Source organism: Seriola lalandi, unplaced genomic scaffold (genome assembly GCF_002814215.2).
Source record: "Seriola lalandi dorsalis isolate HSWRI2012SDOR001 ecotype SW California unplaced genomic scaffold, Sedor1 jcf7180002054907, whole genome shotgun sequence".
NCBI lineage: Eukaryota > Metazoa > Chordata > Actinopteri > Carangiformes > Carangidae > Seriola > Seriola lalandi.
In genome coordinates this window covers 1,818,171-1,830,612 of record NW_019525459.1, presented here as the reverse complement: position 1 = coordinate 1,830,612, position 12,442 = coordinate 1,818,171, and the positions used below count along the sequence as shown (strand labels likewise).

The window sequence follows — 12,442 nt, the reverse complement described above, 5'->3', positions numbered from 1 at the left end:
GCACCACTATTGCAAAGCAGCATTATGAAACAGGACGGGCCGGACCTGTGATAGCTTGTTAACATGCTAACCAGTCGAAGAAAAATAAGTTGTAGAAACAGAAGTAAGACATTGCAGTTTACTTCCACCTCTGGAGACAGCTGTTGGTGAGTAAAGGAATGAAGTTTGAAGCTAAACTCACAATGCTTCTTCTAGACTGGTAATTAAACAGCTGTTAATGTTAACACTGGCTATTTGCAATAGCAAAAAAACATCCTTTAAGGAGAAATTTCAGAATGAAATCGAGGTTCATGCTGTTAAAAATCTGGACTCCAGCAACTAAACATGATGTACAAACCTTGCACATATTTGTTATTTGCGAATGTGTTTTTGTGAACGAAGTGCAATCTAATGGTGACACCCTGCAATTGAATGAATGCCACTTTAATGCCCAGGTTTACTGTGGAATGTGGACACACCTTTTCAGACAACAGAAGAAAAAAAGGAGACTTGTGTGTGGCAGCCAGAGGGTCTCCAGCAGGGGGAGGGGTTCTGAATGTCTGGAACTGTGTGTATGTGTTTGTGTGGGCGCCTCTACTTTGACTGACTTGTGTCAGTACGTGTCCTACTGAAGCGAACAGAGCTTAAAATACCTAGCTGCCATTTCCTGGCACACATGGTCTCCATCATCCAGATCGGCAGTGTTGGCTCCATCATGGCTATGGCCATATTTCCGAAACAAATGGCACCTGTGAAGGAAGATTGATGATAAGTTGATTCAGTGTCAACTGCTCTTCCAACCCCCATCCACCTAAACAACGACAAACAATCAAATAAATCCTGCCCTTCTGCCAACTTTGAAATACTGGGATTGTTTCCTACTGGTGATCTCAGACTTTAACATATCTGTTGCACATCACAGTTGTAAGCTTCTGCAGGCAGAGTTTAAACTGAACTAGGCTTGTTGCCAATTAAGGTGTGATATAAGGTGTGATATTAGTGTGATATAAGATAATGGCATATACATTTGACCTCAAGGCTGTTCATATATATCAAACTCAAAATCAAGTTGTGTTTTGATGTAAAAAGTGGTATGACTCATCCACCAATGGGATGACTCCAGCCTTGTTTGACTGTGGGTGGACTCAGTTTGACTTGCTAGTATTGTTAAACTGCAGATAATCACTGCTTTGTCTCATGAAAACGTCTCCCGGAAAAGGGAAACCAAGGCCCTATCTGGGAGCCAGGCCATGGAGGAGAAATTGCAGGGGAATGACTGGACTTGGGGTCTGCACCCATGGGCCCAGTCTGGCTCATCCCCAGAAAAAAAATCAAGTAGGATGGGAACATTGGTGTCTCTGACTGCAGTAACCTGTTGGTGGACACTGGTGGTAAAGGAGGCCATAAAGATGAAAAAGGGCATGGCTAGCCTTGGTAACACCTGAATCAGTAAAGAGGTATCAGGTCTAAGAGGACTGCAGCTTCTGTGGTCACAGAAGAGGACAGGGAGACCATGAATGAGTACTTTCTGCTGGCTCAACCCATGAGACTGATAAGGAGGAGGAGCCAGGACTGGACCCTGGTCATTTTCAGCAGGGAGTAGTACTACGGATTTCAACTTGTGATAGTCATGGACAAAATCTCTGCGAGCAGCTGAGGAACTTAAGGCACCCAGATTGGTGACCTCAGGATTCCATCTCAGCTTTTTTCCGATGATGAAACTTGCGAAACCGCCTAATCAACCTGCAAACTGCAGTGCACACTGGGCAGTTTGTTACTGTGTAAAATGGCTGCACTAAGAGTCAGCACCTCCAAGTATGAGGCCATGGTACTATGCTAGATAACAGTGGATAGCTCCCTATAGTTTGCAAACAAATTGCTGGGAGTTCATTTATCTTGGGGTCTTGTTCACTGAGCCTGAAATCAGTCAACTTGTGTTGGCAGTAAAGCATTGATTTTCATGGTGAAGAGACGGCAAAGCATGAAGCTCTCAGTTTAGCAGTTCATGTTCCGTGACCTCCGTGATCATGAGCTTTGGGTGATGACTGAAAGGTCAGAGAACCTGGGAACAGGGAAAGAAGTCTGAGCCAGTTGAGGTTGTTTGGGGATCTGATTAGAATGCACACTAGATGCCTTACTGTGGAAGAATTCTAGGCATGTCCAACTGGTTTGAGACGCCATGGTCGTCACACAGTATGATGGAGGGATTACATAGCCTGTCTGACCCAAGGAAAGCTGGAGGACGTGGCTGGGGAGGTTTGTCTGGGCTGCCATCACTGCAAACCTTACCTCAGACAACATGGATGGATGCACTTCAGTGACTAATATGTGTAACAAATAACATTAACATTGAACTGAGTTTAATATACAGGTTGTCTGTTATAGCTGGTTCATTTCTTAAGCCAGAGCTACAGGTTGATCTACATTTACACAATACACAATACACATACACAACACAAATTTGTTCTCAGTGTTTCTTCTGATGGATAAATGACCCTCTTTAACATGCAGGATTCACTTCGCAGCAACATTTCAAGCCATATTTCTGTTCTGTAACCAGAAAATCTCTGGTTAATATAACAAATTTGGCTAATATAACAAACAAAAACTTTGCCTCTTTTCCCAGCACCATTAAAAAAGGCACTATCCCTCAGAGTGAGGTTACATGAAGTTTCGTCACATTTACTGAACTCTTATTTTCTTACCTGCTGCGATCAGAATGTATGGATCCTTCATCAGGGTCAGCAGTGGTGTCCCCTTCTGACTCTGTGGAGGAAAGAGACACAGTAACAAAAAGCTTATAGAGTCCTGAAGGGATGATGTATTTCTGTAGACCAGCCCTGAATTTATCATCACCCTGTTTCCCTCCACTAAAAACCAATGGGGTTTTACCATTATCTTTTGGATTATTAGAGAAAAACAACAGTTAATGGTCCTGACAGGTTTTGTTCAGCAGGATCATCTTCACTAATGAACACCAGTTTATGATGTTTGAAGCCTAAATACAATCAGCAGAGGTTAAAAGCTAATGTTAGGCTATAAACCAATGACACCATGGTCACATGACTTCAACATCACCACCACTAAACTTCAGTAGTTTGAGTTCAAGCTGAGTTAGTGTGAGTATAAACACAATGAGACTATAAAGGTGAACTGGTGAGTAGATCAGTTTTCATGTTAACGTCCCCGACAACCTCAGTGATCTCATTTCAACACTTGTTAGCAACCAACCTTTTTTAACAGACGTTAAAGCTTCAAGAAATCAGGACTGGGGTATTTACTGACGTACTTTATGTTGTAGAATAAAACGTGAAAATGTCTTGAGTTGGTGTTAACCACACACCATATTTCAGTCCAATCACACCAAAAACCCATTCAAAACACCCAGAGAATTCAGGATGAGGGAACAGGAAGTGATAAAATGCAGCTTATTTCCAGGTTTTTGGACTTTCTATCTCTCTATAGGGAGGCTCCCAATATGAACCCCCACTGGTAAAAGCTGCTTTTGGACGAAAAAATATAATATTTCTTTTATGTAACAGCATTATCATAAAGATAACTACCTCCTCCCTCTGAAACATAACCTATGTGAACTAATCCAGTAGACAGGCTAAGTAAAGGGTCAGGGTTAGTTATTACTGACCACACCTGTTAAACTGTCCGAATGTATAACTCCTCCAACCTGAACAACCACAGGTTGTGTAGGAGTGACTCCTGAAATAGCGTCCATACGGCAGCATGCGTACCAGACCTTGGTTGTCATGGTTACAGTAATAAATGCATCGACTGTATCGAGAGCAGCGTACCTACCTTCGTCACGATGGTTTCTATAATAACGGCCATGGCTAGGTTTAGAAAAAGATTGTGATTTGGGTTCAAATGAGTACTTCCTTAACATTAGATGATCTTGTTGTCATAGTTATAATAATAACAAGGTGGTTAACTTTGTCGAATGGAGATGGACAATAGAAACGACATAAACTGCTACTTTCACATGGGAATCGAACACTGCTCTCCTGTGTCATATTCATCCATCCACCACAACCTCCTCCTGACCTGGACTCTGTCTCTCTTTATCGCACTGTTCCCTTTGCTCCTGCCATAATTACTAAGACCACTAGATGTCGCCTAGCAACAAAACATAACTATGGCCCAAAATAACCTGCTGCACAGACGACCTATGGACTCATTTTTTTTTACAGGACAGTCTCAGAATGTAAGACAAAAATCTGTATCAATATGCCGAAACAAATTAAACACTATCTGTCCTTAAAGGGCCGGCATGTTATTTGGAGTAAATGAAAAGTCAAACACCTGACACATGAAACTGATAATGAGATTTCCTGTTTAATACAGAATGTGTGAGCCTAACACACCTTGTTCGTTAATTAAGAAAGCCCCTGGACATGCCTGAGATGAAGGATGATGAAAAGGTGAAAGAATCTGCTAATGACCAGGAACAGATTCTCCTGTTGCTTTGCTTCCATTATCAGTTGTGTTTGGTCGTTATCTCCGCTAATATATTAGATCATGTGTCATCCTTGAAGACAAGCATCTTGTCTTTGTCTCTCTGCTGAAGGAGTTATGTCTAATGAGTTCACTGAAGCATCTGTGAGATGCTATTCACTCTCAATAAGCCTAACAGCTCTATACATTTAAAACAGAGTAAACTGGATTATACCCATCATGAGTAAAATGTAAGAATTCACAAAAGAAATGTGCTATATACTGATTAAGATATAATATTTACATGTCAAGCCAGTAAAATTGTCACATCAAACATGTTTCATCAACATGCTGAACCAAACACTGATGATGTGAGCTGAAACATCTTTAATATAAATGAAGAGATATTTGTTCATACATTTGATGCAACAAGGAGTGACTTAAACTTCCCCCAAAAGTAAATTGTGATTTTAAGTAATTTTATTTTTAGTTTTACTGCCTTAAAGCCATATTTTCTTACCCATTTTAAACATGTCTATCTTCACATTCTGTAAAGTGCTTTCAGACTTTTGGACCCTACTGTATATAATATCAACATATACTGACAGACTTTGGGATGGATATATATTAACATATGTATACAATATAAGCATATACAGTATATGTAAGCATTCATATTTCTCTGGGCTTGACATATATGTCAATATATAAAATTATTTCAATTTCCGTTAGGTTTCATATCTCATTGTAATATATGTATTTCATATATGGAAATTCACTATATGTACATATATTACTTTCCAATTGGCTGTTTTGCCTCTTGGCAAAGAACCAGTCACTCGTCTGACAAAGGATAATGGTAATAAATTACAGTTTCCTTCGATGCTGTAAATCTGGTGTTGTGAGATTAGACAGTATAAACTCAGTAATTTCAACTTTAGTTTAAAATGAGCTGAAAGTTGTATCCTGAGTGTTAAATGTTTAGTTGTTTGCTTGGGTGAATGCCAGGTACTTAGAGCTATTTAGAGCCAAGTCAGAGGTGCTGCTGTATATAGAGCAGATTCTGTCATGGATATTTGGTTTCATGCCATCCACCTTCTCTGTTTCCCCTGACCCCTCCTGTATTTAATATCTAATTAAGAAAAAAAGGCCATTATAGAGTCTTTAAAATGCTCTGCAGCTGTAACGGTCATCTTAATGAATAGAGAAAACCTCAGGAAATGAATCATCACGATAAACAAACTCACCTCTGGTTCAACCTTGGTCGGCTGAAGAACAAACAGCTGCAGAGCTGAGAAGACACACAAAGTCAAATCAGTATTATGATGAACAACGTTAAGCTCACACCTAATTCTCACCATTCCTTCTACAATAACTACTCTTGGTTTGGGTGTAAGAAACGTAACTGTACCTCCATCAAACACAGCCAGGAATGCCAGGATAAGGAAAGGAGCAGTCTTCCCCACAAACTCGTACATCACACTGCCGAACGGGGGTCCAACTGTGGAGGACCAAAATAAATGTCAGTGGTGGAGAGATCAGTTATTACAGCTCTCTCCCCTACAAGACAGCTCAGGGTGCAACAGGTCTGTAGAATAACAATGGAAGACATGGAGGTGATAATCATGTTTCATTATCTTACACTTGTTGGTTGTAGAATGGTGAGTTTGCAGCTTTATAATTAAAGATGACCTAATATGGCCATTTTTAGTGTTCATCATTTCATTCTTGGTGTTTACCATAATAGATTTACATGTTTAATGTTCTGAAGAGACATTATTTTTCTTCGTTTTATACTCTACTCTATTCACCCTGTGTCTGAAACACTGTTAAAGCTGAGGGCCTCCCCTCCCAATCAGAGCACACTGGACTCAGCTTGCTGGCAACTACCATGGCACATTCCAAATGTCTTGTGTAAAGTAACGGTTGTGGTAGCTTCGGTGCTGCCTTATCGTTTTGAACAAGAGTCCAATCTTGAACCAGAAGATGGGCAGCAACAAGAGAAATATTGATGCCAATAAGACCAGGAAGTAATCTCTGGACCCTCAATGAGTTGTTTCATACAAAGGCAGAAAATTGGGTTTTGCCCTGACAGAGTTATTCCCTTTGGTGTAAACTTTGATCCTTGTGACTCTGGAGACCATTTACATGGATAAAAGCCTGTATAACATACTATAAGTAAGGGAAAACTCAGAAAAGCATAACAGGTCCCCTTTAACTTAAGTTTTGATCAGCTATTTCAGGCTATAGGTGAACACATGTGGCACATCTAACATTTATTGTGACTGTGTGGTATCATTTACCACACAAATTTACTGACAAATATAAATAAATGTGTAATGGCTCTGTTTGAGACTTTCCATGTGTCCATTCTGGTATTAAAATAGAGCCTCTAACAAACAGAGGAGAGTTTATCACACTAAGTAACTACATGATAACTATATATAGCTTCATTTGAACTGAACACAGATTCTTTAATCTGACAGCACTCTGACGATGTGAAGATGTTTTCTGTCATTTCATCTTCAGCTCAGAGGCTACCGGCAGCTACCCAGCATTTTTTGAAGGTGGAATGTTTTCTTGAGATTTACTTGATCTGGATTATGTGAACAGTAGATATTTCATTTCACCTGGAGAAAAAAGGAGCATTGTTACAGTGGCTCCAGCAGCTCTACACCTGGTTCCACCACAATGGACAATGAACAAAATAATTAACCCCACTTTCATGCAAAACATTGTTGAATGTCTTCACTCGGTTCTTAACAGAAATGTTTGTTGGTAAATGTCGAGACGTTCATGTCACACATGTCTGCAGCTTCACAACATGCTTCAAAACCAGAAACAAGGCGGTGACGTACATCAAGGTGTTGCGCAGGGACTGGTATGATTGGTGATTGGACAAGAATGCAGAATTCACAGGGATTGGTTGAATTTGCGTTAATTATTGCGAATGTGACATTCTGGACTGACTGATAAATGAAGACTTCAGTCAGTCTGACTCAGACATCAACTACTTCTCTTTTCTCTCTCTCCTCTCTGCAGCAGAAACAGCCTGACATTAACTTTAACTGTTTACATATTCATAACAGTTTGTTCATCATCAGACAAATTATAGAAAAATACACAGTGAGAAACTTCATGATAATTCATGCACTTATTTATAATATATCCTCAGTCTGACTTCAATAGAAATCATATTCAGAAATAGAAATAATTACAAAGTATTTCTAGTGTTTCTTTTTTATTCCAGTCATGTGATCATCATTTCATAATTTCACCTTGTTGAATATAGCTTTATGACATCACTATAAATGAATTCACCTGCAGGTATCACCCAACCCAGGGTTAACTGAGCCAGTTGATCACCTGCTTCGTAGTACAGGTTATCAAGACCAACAGTGTTTGGTTCAGTAAAGCCAGATAACTAAAAGTTATCCTGGGTATGTTGAACTTGCTTTTTAGTACAGGCCTCTGGTGTGTCACCTGTTGAAGCATCTCGTGGTTGGACCATGTATGTTTACATACCCAACACTCCCAGTGCTAGACCTCCCAGGGCAATGCCGATGGCATGACCTCTCTCCTCGTCATTCGTGTACACACTAGCAAGCATTCCCATCCCTGAAAACACACACATGTACAGATTGCAAACACCACAACAGTTACAAGGTAGTTATCCTGCAGGAGCTTTACAATAAATACTAAAGACATTGACAATAGCTACATTAACACTGACTGCTGAGGTAGCTAGCATCATGATAATGATGACTTTCATATATGAAATGTAACTGTGGACATTGTGGTAAGTCGATACTATGCTAAACCACTAAGTGAATAAGTAGAATCAGTTTTATAGCACACAACCCAAATACAAGTGTGAGTGTGCCAATACTTTTGCTCGTCTTTGTCACTTAAGCTATGTTATGGCTGAGTAAAGCCCGCAGCCAGATGTAGTATTTGCCCAAAGGCTAATACCATTAGCTAATCAAGAAATAAACAGCCTCATTATGAGCGATGAACCCAAACTCATACCCCATTTACACCTGGTGTTATAATGTGTTTTTAAAAAGATTACAGTCAGATAGAGCTCGACCACATGAAGCTACAGGTGTAGACTCACCAAGACACACTGAGGACAGACTGTGATCTGATCAGTTAGGGACGCATCGTGAAAACATTCAACACAAGTGTAAATAATACTGTGCTGTCATCCACATACAACAACTGCGTGGCTGGAAATATTTAATTACCACAGCAAGGCAGCTAGCAACCATTAAAATACCAACCACCCTCTCCACAACATTCTGGCAGGACAGAGAAGCAGCTGCAGCTGCAGCAAACGTCTCATATCACTATGCTGCAGAACAGAGAGGTTCAGGAGATCCTTTGTTCCCACTGCCACCAGGTTATACGACACCTCAGCCAAAGGAAGTGGACTAATCTAATTATTACTGTTTATTTATTATTAACTGTTTTTATTATTATTATTATTATTATCAACAATGAGCTAATGGACACATTTATTTCCCCTAGGGGATAAATAAAGTATCTATCTATCTATCTATCTATCTATCTATCTATCTATCTATCTATCTATCTATCTATCTATCTATCTATCTATCTATACCTATACGATATACCTATCTATAGTTGCTAAGTTGTAGTAGTCCTAATTAATGGTACAACTGTCACTAAACTATATCTGACAAAGTAAATGTTGCCTTTTTTTGATTGTACTTCACCTGACCTACCTTAGCTACAACAATATTAGCATTAGCTAAATTAGTATTTCTCTCACACCTACAAATTAAGAAACAATAAAGGTCCTGTGTGACAAACACTTTTGTGGCATCAAAGTAAAGGACTTGCCTCCTTCCTGGAAACCCTGCACCTCTTGTCTAGCACCATCCAGACTACAAACAACCCATAATGCAGCAGAATTTAATTAACTTTCATTTATTTATTCATCTTTATACATATATATATATATATATATATATGAACCCTTTACTGGTATATCCTTTTGTTCTATGATTACTTTCTTGATTGTTTTCCTTCTACTACCCTATTTTTATTTCTGGTTATTTATTTGATTTCTACTTTTATTTCTGGTTTTACCCCCTTTCAGCTTCCTCTATTAGCATTTAGCATTTGTAGCATTTTTACATTTCTATTTTCATTATTTATCTTTACTACTCTTTACTAGTACTAGTAGTATTCTATTTAATTATCTTAATAGTCATTCACTGCCTGCTGTGGATTTGTGTTAACGTGTTCAGATATGCTGGATGTGAGCATCAGATGGAATCAGACAGGAGAAGGTCTTACCTGCCACAGAGGAGCAGGAGGAGCCCACACCTTGAAGCGATCTGGCCAGAAACAGCAGAGCGTAGCTCGATGAAAAGGCGAACACTTTACAACAGTGAGAACAACAGAAATATAAACACAGAAACATCACGAGAGATGAAAGCTTTCTGATTTTCTGATAATGAAGACGTGTCGGCTGGAACTTACTGATGGTGGAGAGGAACATGATACAGAAGCCGGCAAATATGGGAAGTTGGTATCCAATTCTTAAGGGACAAAGAGAGAAAAAGGCTGAGAACATCATCAGTTTGATATGTCTATATAAATATACCTCAAATAAATGACATTATTTTCAAGCTGAAATTCATGATTTCAAGGCAGTGATATTACAATTAACAATTAGGAATCTTAAATGACAGCTGACAACTGCAGAACACTTCAGCCACAGGAGTGATGATGCTGTGAATAACATGAGAGAAATCCATCTTCAGTTTCAATCCAGTGTTTCAACTAGGACACGTGTCGATATAAAATCATCATCACTCATAAGAATAAGTGTCTTGTAAGTATTTTTAGAAATTCTGACAATCTTGACACGCATATATAAACTGTATATATATATATATATATATATATGTGTGCTTGTGTTTTTGTATTGATGTACAGTGGATCCGGAAAGGATTCACACCCCTTCACTTTCCCCACATTTTGTTATGTTACAGCCTTATTCCAAAATGGATTAAATTCCTTTTTTTCCTCATCAATCTACACACAATACCCCATAATGACAAAGTGAAAAAGGTTTTTTAGAAATTCTTGCAAATTTATTAAAAATAAAAAACTGAAATATCGCATGTACATAAGTATTCACACCCTTTGCTATGACACTCAAAAGTGAGCTTAGGTGCATCCTGTTTCCACTGATCATCCTTCAGATGTTTCTACAACTTGATTGGAGTCTACCTGTAGTAAATTCAATTGATTGGACATGATTTGGAAAGGCACCCACGTGTCTATATAAGGTCCCACTGTTGACAGTGCATGTCAGAGCAGAAACCAAACCATGAAGTCAAAGGAATTGTCTATAAACCTCCGGGACAGGATTGTATTAAGGCACAGACCTGGGGAAGGGTACAAAAACATTGCTGCAGCATTGAAGGTCCCGAAGAGCACAGTGGTCTCCATCATTCGTAAATGAAAGAAGTTTGGAACCACCTGGACTCTTCCTAGAGCTGGCCGCCCAGCTAAACTGACCAAGAACCCAATGGTCACTCTGACAGAGCTCCAGCGTTCCTCTGTGGAGATGGGAGAAACTTCCAGAAGGACAACCGTCTCTGCAGCACTCCACCAATCAAGCCTTTATGGTAGAGTGGCCAGACGGAAGCCTCTACTCAGTAAAAGAGACATGACAGACTGCTTGGAGTTTGCCAGAAGGCACCTAAAGGACTCTCAGACCATGAGAAACAAGATTCTCTGGTCTGATGAAACCAAGATTGAACTCTTTGGCCTGAATGCCAAGCGTCACATCTGGAGGAAACCAGGCACTGCTCATCACCTGGCTAATACCATCTCTACAGTGAAGCATGGTGGTGGTGGCAACATCATGCTGTGGGGATGTTTTTCAGCAGCAGGAACTGGGAGACTAGTCAGGATCGTGGGAAAGATGAACAGAGCAAAGTACAGAGAGATCCTTGATGAAAACCTGTTCCAGAGCGCTCAGGACCTCAGACTGGGGCGAAGGTTTACCTTCCAACAGGACAACAACCGTAAGCACACAGCCAAGACAACGAAAGAGTGGCTTCGGGACAAGTCTGTGAATGTCCTTGAGTGGCCCGGCCAGAGCCCAGACTTGAACCTGTCTCTGGAAAGAGCTGAAAACAGCTGTGCAGTGACGCTCCCCATCCTGACAGAGCTTGAGAGGATCTGCAGAAAAGAATGGGAGAAATACCCCAAATACAGGTGTGCCAAGCTTGTAACTTCATACCCAGGAAGACTTGAGGCTGTAATCGCTGCCAACAAAGTACTGAGTAAAGGGTGTGAATACTTACGTACATGCGATATTTCAGTTTTTTTATTTTTGATAAATTTGCAAAAATGTCTAAAAAACCTTTTTCGCTTTGTCGTTATGGGGTATTGTGTGTAGATTGATGAGAAAAAAAAGGAATTTCATTTTGGAATAAGGCTGTAACATAACAAAATGTGGGGAAAGTGAAGGGGTGTGAATACTTTCCGGATGCACACAAAGACACACATGTAGTGGTGTAGAGACTAGTTTATTATTGTTAATGATTTACAGGTCTGTATCACAGTATTATGGATCAATTGTGGTTTATTTGGTAGCTTTCCCTGCTGTGACTGATTTTACTAATTTTACTCTAGAGAGATAGAAGTGCACTATTCTCCCACTCCGGTGGGGAGACCTGTGGTCAAACTACATCCCGCAACCCTCCCCATCTCCCACCACCTCTGAGCAGAGCCGTTTCTTGCTATATGCAGACTATGCCGATGCATAGGGCCCCTGCAGCCTCTAGGGGGCCCTCAACCTGCAAGTTCAGCCTCAATATATTTGGGAAGAATTCAAATTACTTGTCTTTGTTTGTAACCAGCAAAGCCTCCTCATGTGTTTTGTGAAAAAAATCAAATGTAGGATATAAACAAAACTAAGCTGCAATGACAGGGAAGCTGTGGCTTGTGTTTGTGGGGTAATCAAGTC

At 39.9% G+C, this 12,442-nt stretch overlaps 1 protein-coding gene across 1 annotated transcript in view; it reads right to left on the bottom strand.

Annotated features, from left to right (window-relative positions):
* The window catches only part of slc18a2 (solute carrier family 18 member 2), a 41,948-nt gene that overhangs the window by 13,798 nt on the left and 15,708 nt on the right, over nucleotides 1-12,442 (bottom strand). The window contains exons 4-10 of the mRNA XM_023430555.2: nucleotides 9,937-9,995; nucleotides 9,751-9,834; nucleotides 7,951-8,043; nucleotides 5,837-5,926; nucleotides 5,673-5,716; nucleotides 2,685-2,745; nucleotides 633-728 (exon numbers count right to left, since the gene is read on the bottom strand). Coding sequence (XP_023286323.1) covers nucleotides 633-728; nucleotides 2,685-2,745; nucleotides 5,673-5,716; nucleotides 5,837-5,926; nucleotides 7,951-8,043; nucleotides 9,751-9,834; nucleotides 9,937-9,995 — 527 coding nt within the window. The remainder of the gene's footprint in view (nucleotides 1-632; nucleotides 729-2,684; nucleotides 2,746-5,672; nucleotides 5,717-5,836; nucleotides 5,927-7,950; nucleotides 8,044-9,750; nucleotides 9,835-9,936; nucleotides 9,996-12,442) is intronic.